Source organism: Belonocnema kinseyi, chromosome 8, assembly GCF_010883055.1.
Source record: "Belonocnema kinseyi isolate 2016_QV_RU_SX_M_011 chromosome 8, B_treatae_v1, whole genome shotgun sequence".
Taxonomy (NCBI): Eukaryota; Metazoa; Arthropoda; class Insecta; order Hymenoptera; family Cynipidae; genus Belonocnema; species Belonocnema kinseyi.
Genome location: NC_046664.1, coordinates 68,531,960 through 68,541,816, shown reverse-complemented (window position 1 = coordinate 68,541,816; position 9,857 = coordinate 68,531,960). Strand labels below are relative to the sequence as shown.

The 9,857-nt window shown below is 26.0% G+C and overlaps 1 protein-coding gene across 2 annotated transcripts in view; it reads right to left on the bottom strand.

Moving 5' to 3' along the window:
* Positions 1-225: 225 nt before the first annotated feature.
* LOC117179061 overlaps positions 226-9,857 on the bottom strand; it is a 21,645-nt gene continuing 12,013 nt past the window's right edge. The window contains exons 3-6 of one of the 2 annotated variants that reach the window (XR_004467858.1): positions 4,096-4,204; positions 3,593-3,994; positions 510-621; positions 226-413 (exon numbers count right to left, since the gene is read on the bottom strand). Coding sequence is in view for 1 of the 2 variants with exons in the window: in XM_033370698.1 (XP_033226589.1) it covers positions 571-621; positions 3,593-3,994; positions 4,096-4,204 (562 nt within the window). In the remaining variant the exon portion in view is untranslated. Of the gene's footprint in view, positions 414-509; positions 622-3,592; positions 3,995-4,095; positions 4,205-9,857 lie in introns of those variants that run through there. The other variant, XM_033370698.1, reaches the window with a different exon arrangement.

The window sequence follows — 9,857 nt, the reverse complement described above, 5'->3', positions numbered from 1 at the left end:
CCTTCACATTCATTCGCTGAGGAAAATTCACAATCGCCCCCTTAAAATATTTTCTGGTTCGCCGGGCTAAACAAATTAAAATCCTGTAGATCATTTAGGATTTTATCAATAAAATTGTTTCAAATATGAAGTTAAATCTACAGACCTATGGTAGCATTGCTGGTTCGGTCGGCGAACGGTACCAAACTGAAGTAAGTTGGGGTAGTCATAAAATATTTTAGAGTATAGATTTGATCCAATATATTTTATACAAAATAGGAAACGGCGTAAACAATTAAATTAATTATCCGCTTGTTACGAGCTTGTACATTTTAATTTTTTGGTTTTAAATGTTCTTACGCATTAAAAGAAACTGCTTTGCGTTGATTAGAGATTTATTTTTACACTGTAATAATCTCTTTCATTTTCAGTTTCTAAAACAAAAAATGGATTTAACATTGTTTATACATTTATTGACTACAGAATGGCGATTCCAGTCTTTTATCTTAAAAATATATTTTATTACCTACCACTTCTTAAAGGATAATTATTTCACTTCAATTTACTTTCTTCCTAACGCTTATTAGAATTTCAACTTTTATTTTCTTCATTAGAACATATCGTTTGAACGCAGAGCTCTCCCTTTTATAAACATAAATTATAAATTAGTATTTTATATTTAAGTAATTAGTCCCTTACAAAGGCGGCGGAGCCCCAACGTGAAGTGCCCCTCCCCAGAAATCGAGCAGGGAGGGCAAAAGTATTGATTTGCCCCCCTCTGAAATCGAATTATTGAATTCCTCGGATCGTCGAAACTGGAAAACTTTTAATTCTTCTTACTTTCTTCAATCTTTGAAATTTGTCAGGAATCTTTGTGAAATAATATTAGAAGTTTTGTGAAATTCTTTCAATCTATCCGAAATCTTTGCGAAATATTTAACATATTTGGTAATATTTGTGAAATTACTTAAATCTTTTTTTAATCTTTAGGAAGTCATTGAAATCCTTGTGCAATCTTTGAAATTTATCTGAAATCTTTATGAAATAATAGAAGTCTTTGTAAAATCTTTTAAATCTATCTGAAATCTTTGTGTATTTTTTAATAATATTTGCGAAATATTTAAAATCTTTGAAATCTTCGGGAAATCATTGCAATTTTGTCAAATTTTTATTAATATTTCTGAAATTATTTTAATCTTTGTGATATTTTTAGCGGTTTTTTTAAATCTTTGCAACATAGTTGTTAATATTTGTGAAATTGTTGAACTATTTCCAAAATAATTCAAGTCTTTGTGAAGTCTTTTAAATATATCTGAAATCTTTAAATTCTGTGAAATGATTAGGAAATCATTGAAATCTTTGTTTAATCTTTCAAATCTATCTGTAATCTTTGCTAAATATTTGAAATCTTTGTAAAATATTTGTGAATTCTTTCTGAACTCTTAGGGAAATTATTGCAATTTCGTAAAATCTTTGGAAAATCTTTATAATTCTTTGAAAAATATTTCAAATAACTGGTACAGGGTGGCCGTTTTAATCGAAGAGAAAAATTCCCGGTAATTTCACGGTTTTTTCCCGGTTCGCAATTTAGAACTTTATAAATTAGAGAGTTCAAAGATTCAGATTAAATTCCAAAAATATAAATCCACGTAAACATTTTCAATACTCTAAATGAAGAATCAAGCAATCAACTTTAAAAATTTCCAAACAATATTTTTCAAAGTAATTTTAAGCTAGACAAATTAAAAAATTAAAAATAAATTTTTATGACTTAACATTTTTTTAAATTAGAAGTTAAATTATTTTCATTTTAAATAGTTTAAGCGTCCTTCAAAAACTTAAAAATTTTATTTCAAAATATTGAAAAATCTAGAAGTGGTTTTATATTTTTTCAAATTTAAAATCATTGTTGAAATTTTTTCGAAATTTGACAAAATTAGAGTAATTTTAAGAGACATGTAGAAGCTTGCTAAAAGATTTAAATTAAATTTAGAACTTTAAACAATTTCAAATCATTTACACAAAGTTTGAGACCCGAAAAAATTGAGCTATTCGTACCGAAATTTTGGTGCAAATACCTACAGCCGAATTTAAAACAAAATGCAGATTTTTGCATATTTCAACCAAAAAATTTAGAACATTTTTCAGAATTGTGAAGGGCTTAAAAATAATAAAAACATTTTTTTAAGATTCCTAGGAAAATTAAAAATAATTTTTCATTTTGAGAAATTATTGTAACAGGAAATTTAAAAATATTTTAAAGGAATTTCCAAAATGATCAAAACAGAACCTGGAAGATTTTAAGGAATTTTTTTAATTGGCAGGATTTTCAAAAAGTTCTAGGGAAAATTCGGTTAATTTTAAAATGTGTTCAGAATTTCTGGAACAAAAATGATAACACACTTCTTTTCAATTACTGGAAGACATTTCAAGTTTTTAATTAATTATGAATCTTTTCAAAACTACGAAATATCTCTTGAAATTACTCAAATTTTGTTCACAAATAATAAAAAGAGACATTTTTAATGTCTAAAAAACTAATAAAAATAATATATTAATTTATTTATTTACTTAATTTAATATATGAAATAATATAAAGGAAGTTCTAAAACTTTGAATTAAAAATATTTTATTGGTGAATCATTAAAATTGTGATTTACAAATAAAATTATCGGAATAAATGATATTGTCAAATTGGTATTTAGAATCGTTTTGTCAAATCAATTATTGTTCAGTTTTTTATACTTCAATTATTTACAAAACTGTTGCAATCAAACTTGGGCAAATTTTTCTTCTTAAAATTCGTAAAATTCCCGGCCAAGAAATAAATTCACTGTCATTTCCCTGTTTCCCGGTCCAGCGACCACCCTGTGGTAATATTTGTTAAATTAATGAAATATGAGAAATTATTGAAGTCTTTTGAATCAATCCGAAATCTTTAAAATCATTGGGAACTCATTTAAATCTGTGTGAAATAATCGAAGTCTTTGTGAAATCTTTGAAATCTATCTGAAATATTTGCAAAATATTTGAAATCGCTGTGAAATCTTTGGGAAATAATTAAAATATTTGTGAAGTATTGTTAACATCTTTTTTAAATGTTTGGGAAATCGTTGAAATCTTTGTGAAGTATTTATGAATTTCTGGTGAATTCTTTAAAGATCTTTGCGAAATATTTGAAAACCTTTGTGAAATAATTGAAATCTTTGTGAAATCTTTTAAATCGATCCGAAATCTTTGTGAAATCTTTATGAATTCTTTGAAAAATTATTGCAAGAATTGTCAAATCTTTAAGAACATTTTTAAATCTATCAAAAATCTTGGCGAAACCTGTGAAATCTTTGGGCAATCATTGAAATCTTTGTGCAATCTTTGATATCTTTGTGAAATCTTTGGCAATATGAATTTTATACCTGTACTAATTATTTATTATTTAATATTTATCGTTTATTTACTATTTATGTTTAATTTTTACATAGTATAATATTATTATACTATGTATGTTCAAATTTTAGCATTCAATATAATAAGTCTATGACCCTGCCCCCCCCCCCCCAGAAGAAAAAAGGCTCCGCCGCTTCCGTTCCCTTAAAATATACATATAAATATATACCAGTTCTTGAATGGGGCTTATTTTAACTTCGATTCCTTTCTTCCACATTTGTAGTAGAGTTTGGAGATTTTGTTTTCTTAATTGGAATATGTCGTTTGAATGCAGCGCTCCTAATTCAGCCAGTTCATTAGTTATTGAAAAAAGTTGTTTTCGCTTCTCTTCAAATGGCTGTGTTGTCGATGCATTGCTTTCTGTTGGTAATTTTTCTACAGGATCTTTCTTTTTGTTTCTTAACTTTGCTTTGATATTAGTTAGGTCTCGTAAGGTTATTATTTTTCCAGTCCTTTTAGTCATTTCCACTTGTATTTTTCGTTTATTGCAATTGAGTTTAAATTGGTCTAAGATCTCAGTTTCAACTTCTGGATCGAGTCTTCTTTGTCGGTTGTAATGTTTGAACCATATCTGTAAGAAAATAAATTTAAAGTTCTTCTTTGAAATGAATGAGGAATATATTAAAAATAATTAAAATTATTGTTTTATAAAGGATTTCCAAAATAGTTTACCGGGTTTACTTCGTGATTGTGGACTTCAGTCATTTGCTTTAATTCTAGGCTTTTGCCATTTGTTGAAACTCTGAATCGCATCATCATCGGACAGTTTTGTTGAAATGTTCTGATTAACAAAATTTTTTTTTAATTTTTGATACGATTCGGCCTTTTTCAAAATTATATTTTTTTTTTAATAAGAAGAAACTTGTTTGAACAACAAAATTCACGGAGCCTAAAAGTTTGTATTTATAAAGACTTCATAATACCACCAAAACTGACGACAAAAGTCTCAAATTTACCATTTTTGTTCTGTTTTAAGCACACATAAAAATAGGATTACAAAAACCTGATAAAATGACACGCTTTTTCGCCTGAATAAACTATTTAAAATTTGTCCAAAAAACTAAAAAAAAAGTTTTTTTCACTGAGTTATGACCGAAAATATGTACATACACATGATTTTTAGGAAAAAGAAAGATTTCATAGATTTTTCCTTTTTTTCTGTTTTTACTTCGACGAATTTCTGTCATAAATTTGTGTACTATGAAATAGTAGGACCATATGTCAATATATTTTAATTAATTAAAATATATTCGTACTATAAACACATATTTATGACAGAAAGTTTTCCGAAAAGTAAAAAATATAAAAAAGTAAAGAAAAAAAGCTATTAAAAACTTTTATTAAAAAAAAAAAAACAAAAACATTTATACATATTTCCGGCCATATCCCAGTGCAAAAATAAGATTTTTTTCGGTTGGTCTCAATTTAAAGTAGCGGGGCAGTTATAAAAAATTGGCCTGGTAAGTACGTTTATAAAAACTTTACTTACCATGGAACTTTACGTCAGAGAATATGCTGCTAGACAGGTGGTCTCTAACTTAGGAAATTGAATACTTGAAAATTAACTAAAACTTACCAAAAACGTCTTGAAATATACCGAAAAAGTCTATAAAGTTTTCATAAAATTATAGAAAGCATTGCAAAGTACCTAAAAATTTATGGTAATCATTGTGAATACATTAATATTCATACGAAGCAACAAATATTTAAACAACTTTAAGAGTATATGTGATGCTTTGCAAAATAGCATACTATGAAGAAAAATTTAGACCGGGGGGTTAATTATTCGGATTTTTGGTGTACACTAGATTGCAAGATTGCAATATTGTATAAAACGAAATCGTTTAAAATCACGTAAATATAAATTGTGTTAAACTTATCCATTAGAGTTCGCCAGAAGAAAGATAAAATCCCTAGAAATTGATTAAAATCTTTTAAAATCTTTGGAGATTTAATAAAATCATTTGAATCTTGTGGAATTCCTGAAAATAGAATGAATTTTCATTTATTTTCTAAAGTTCTTTGGAAATCCCTTGAAAGCTTTAGAAATATTATGAAATCCTGTATAAAATCTCTTGGATTAAGTGATTTGAAAGCCCTTAAGTATAATTTTAATTAAATTCATTAAATTGGCCTTAAAAAACAGTTTTAATCTATAGAAATCTTTGAAATTCTGTAAATACCTTAGAGATTTAATAAATTCCTTGAATCTAGTAGAATTTCTTGAAATATTTTAAAATGCTTTGAAATCTTTGAAGCGCTAAGAATCCCTTGAAATTTCATTTATTTTAATTTATTTTTCATAGCTCACTAGAAATCCCTTGACATCTTTACAAATCCTAGAAAATTCTTTAAAATCCCTTGAAATCTTTGAAAAAAAGTAAAAATCATCTAAAATCTTTTGAAATGTTTCGAAATTTGTTGAAATCTGTGTAAATATTTTTAAATCTCTTGAAAAACTTAAAACCTCCTGATATGTTTGTAAATCTTTAAAATGCCCTGAAATTTTTATGAAATCTGACGAAATAGGTTAAAATCTACAGAAATTCTCTGGAGTTCCTGAAATGCCTTAAAATTTGACGAAATCCTACGCAAAATAAATTAATGTTGAAAAAAAATACTGACATTTTCTACTAAAAAATATTAATTTTTACAAAACATGGAATATTTAAACTTTCAGTAGCAAAAAATTAATTAAAAAAAAATACCGATTTTAAGCAAACGAGCTCAATTTTCATTTGAAGTAATGAGCTTTGAAAAAAAATTATGAAGGTTCAACTGAAATGGTTCAATTTTAGACCAAAAAGATGAATTTTCAACTGAAATGACGAATATTTAACTGAAACCCTTGAATTTTCAAGCAAAAAGATGAATTGTCAAACAAGAAGATTAATTTTGAAATAAAGATTAAATTTCTACCAAAAAATAAAATTTTTGAACAAGGTACATGCATTTTTAGCGAAATAGTTGAATTTTTAATTAAAGAAGATGAATTTTCAACCAAATGTTTGACATTTTAACTGAAAAATAATAATTTTCAACCGCAAATGGAATAGTGACATTTTTAGTTAAACAAATTAATTTTAAAACAAACATAAGAGGTTTTAACTAAAACAATGAATCCACAACTGAAATAGTTTAATTTTCAAACAACAAAAAAAAAAGAATGTTTACTGAAAAAGGATTTTTAATAAAAACAAACAAAAAAAGAAATGAAATTTTGATTAAAACTATGTATCTTCAACAAGAACAAACTAATTTTTAACAAAGAAGTTTAACTTTCTACCAAATAATTATTTTATTTCCAACCTGAAAAATGAATTTTCAACTAAAATGATAGATATTTGACTGGAATACTTACATTTTTAACCAAAAAGATAATAATTTTCTCGGAAAAAAGTCGATTCTTGAGAAAATACGCAAATTTTTAACGAAATAGTTGAATTTTCAATTAAAAAAGACAAATTTTCATCTAAATTTTGGAAACTTGAAAAATAAAATTTCAATTTCTAACTAAAAATATAATAATTCAATTTTCAGTTAAAGAAATTCATTTCCAATAAAACTGCTCTATTTTCAACTAAAATGATGAACCTTCAACTGGAATAGTTGACTTTTATGCCAAAAAGATTAATTATCAACCAAAAGGTTTAAGTACATGTATTTTCAAATACATAGTTTATTTTTTTAATGCAAAATATTAGTTTAAAACAAAATAATTGAATTTTCACAACAAACAAAAAAAAAAGATGAATTGATTTTCAAAAAATTTTCAACCAGTTTATTTCTATACTGATTTTCTTATAAAAAATTACAAGAAATTCATAATAGGAAAATCATTATAGACCTATACTGAATTTCCCATAATATTTTTTCATAAGGGAGGATTGAAAAGTATTGTAAAAGATTGAATGGGATTACCCATAATTGTTCTCAAACAATTTTTTTCGACAAACTGATAAGACACGTGTCGTCTTATTTTATTTAAAAACCCCACATACTTGAGAGGAAAATAATTATGTCACTTATAAGCCTATATGTAGACTGTCTAGGCGATTAGAAATGAAGTCACTGCCTGGAGTTAATTAAAAACTTGGGAAAATCCGACAAACATGCGTGACTGTAGTCAGGAAATTCTGAATAATATTATCTATGATTCATTGCGGAAAATATATTTTCATAACGTATCAATGAAATTAAAGAATTTGAACTCTAAAGCTAAAGTTTTTTTCATTGAGTGTAATAAAAACTCAGCTGCAAATTAAAGCACTCAAAGTGAATCACTTGACTCAAATGCTCAATAATTTAAATATATAAAATGAAATCTATTATTGACTGTTCTCAACTGCAATTTTTTTAATTAAATGCAGTTAGACTGATAAATTAAAATTTTTAAACATGTATAAATTGCAGAGTTCAAAGATGCAGATTAAGTTACAAAACCGAGTCCAACAATATGAATCCACGTTATCACTTTCAATGCTCTAAATTGAAGAATCAATCAATTAATTGAAAAAATTGCAATATTATATAATTTTAAGCAATTTTATATTTGAAACATTAAAAATTAAAGGATTACATTGTTTTAATATATAAAATAATATAATAAAATCATGAAAGATCTACATGCTGTTTTACATTTTTTCAAATTTTATTGAAATTTCTTTAAAACGTCCAAACATCTTTTAAAATGATTTCCATGTTTCCTAAAATTAAAAAAAAATTCTGCAAAATCAAAAAAGTTCCCTTAAAATCTTTCATATTTATTTTTCATAATTTTACCAATCTTTCTAAATCTTTTTAAATATTTTCTTAGAATTAATTTTTCAATATAAAAATTAATTTTCAATTTTCCTAGGAATCTTAAGGAAATGCTTTTTATTCTTCTGATTCCTTTCTTAATTCTTCTGATAATTTCAAATTTTTAATTAATTTTTAATTTTTTAAACTTCTACATATATCTTCAACTTACGCGATTCTTTATAAGAATAATGGGAGTTCAATTATTATTAATAAGAAAATTTCAACAACTTTACTTGCAACATAATGTTTTTTAATAGAAGAATTAAAATTGTAACGTTCGAGGGTTAGTTTTTTTGTTCAGTTGCAAATATTTGATTTATAATTACTGTTATTCAATGAATAGTCAAATATTTCTAAATATTAAGTACATAATTGTTATTCTTCTTAATTGAAAAATTCCAAATTTAATGGTTTAAAGATGAAATATTTTAGGCTGAAACAATATTTGAAATTAAATAAAAGCCTTTAATTATTAATATATTATTTTTAACCCTGAGCGGTCGCACATGGGTCAATTTCAACACCAGCGAAATTTCATTTTAATATTCCCAGCAAATTTTGATCAAAATACCAATTTATAAAAACAAATGTAATAAATTTTGTACTTAAAGAAACATGGGTCCACATTCTAGAAAGATTACAAAGTATTCGTGAATGTTTTGAAAATTTTTAAAACGATTTAAGACGTTGAAAACTGTACGTGAACATTTTCGACCCAGTGCGATCGCGGAAGCAGTGAAATTACAGTGCGACCGCGCAGGGTTAAGTTAAAATGTACGCGTAAAAATAAAAAATCTGAAATGAAACATTTTTAAACTGAAAGATTCTCGTATTACGCATTCTAAACTGAATGATATCATAATTGAAAACGATAAAAATTTAACAAATGATTTTTAAAAAAAGTTGATATCAAAGTTGGATAGATTTTTTTTCTATAAAATTTTATGAAATTGTCGGTCAAAAAATAAATTCGCTGTCATTTAACATGTTTTCCCGATCTCATAAAATACCCGGCCATTTCCTGATTTTCCCGATCTAGCGGCCACCAATAACGTGTGATTTTGTCAGATATTCACTACTAATTTCATAGATTTGTATAGATTATATGCAGTTGTGGTCAGATTTATTGACATTACGTAATCTTTTGAATTAAATTTTCAAATTTAAACGTCCAGGATATGTTAGCAATAATATAGAATACAAATTCTAGCAGCTATGAATGATCGAAATTGATGTAAATGTAACTAGCATTAAAAAAATGTTGCACCCCTTCGCTGTTTAAAACTTCAATACGTTTTCAAAAGCTAGTTTATTTTTTTATCGGATTTAAATTTTCAGGATAAATTACTTGTAGGGTGAACAAACTTTTAGACGTCTCTCGAGTTACATTTTTATGGAATTGAAGGGGGAGGGGAGCTTTTTATTTTCAATATTTGTTCTTAATTGGAAGAGGGTAAAATTAATCGGTAATTTTGAAACCAAAAGGAAACAAATCCCTGCGGGTATTTTTGAATAAACTTGATTTTTTTCTTTGGAAGTTATTATATATATTTTAATAGAAATAACCAGTCGTGAAGTCCTAAAAGAAAAAGTGGCCTGGCGGTATTTTCCATAAAATATGGATGGGGGGG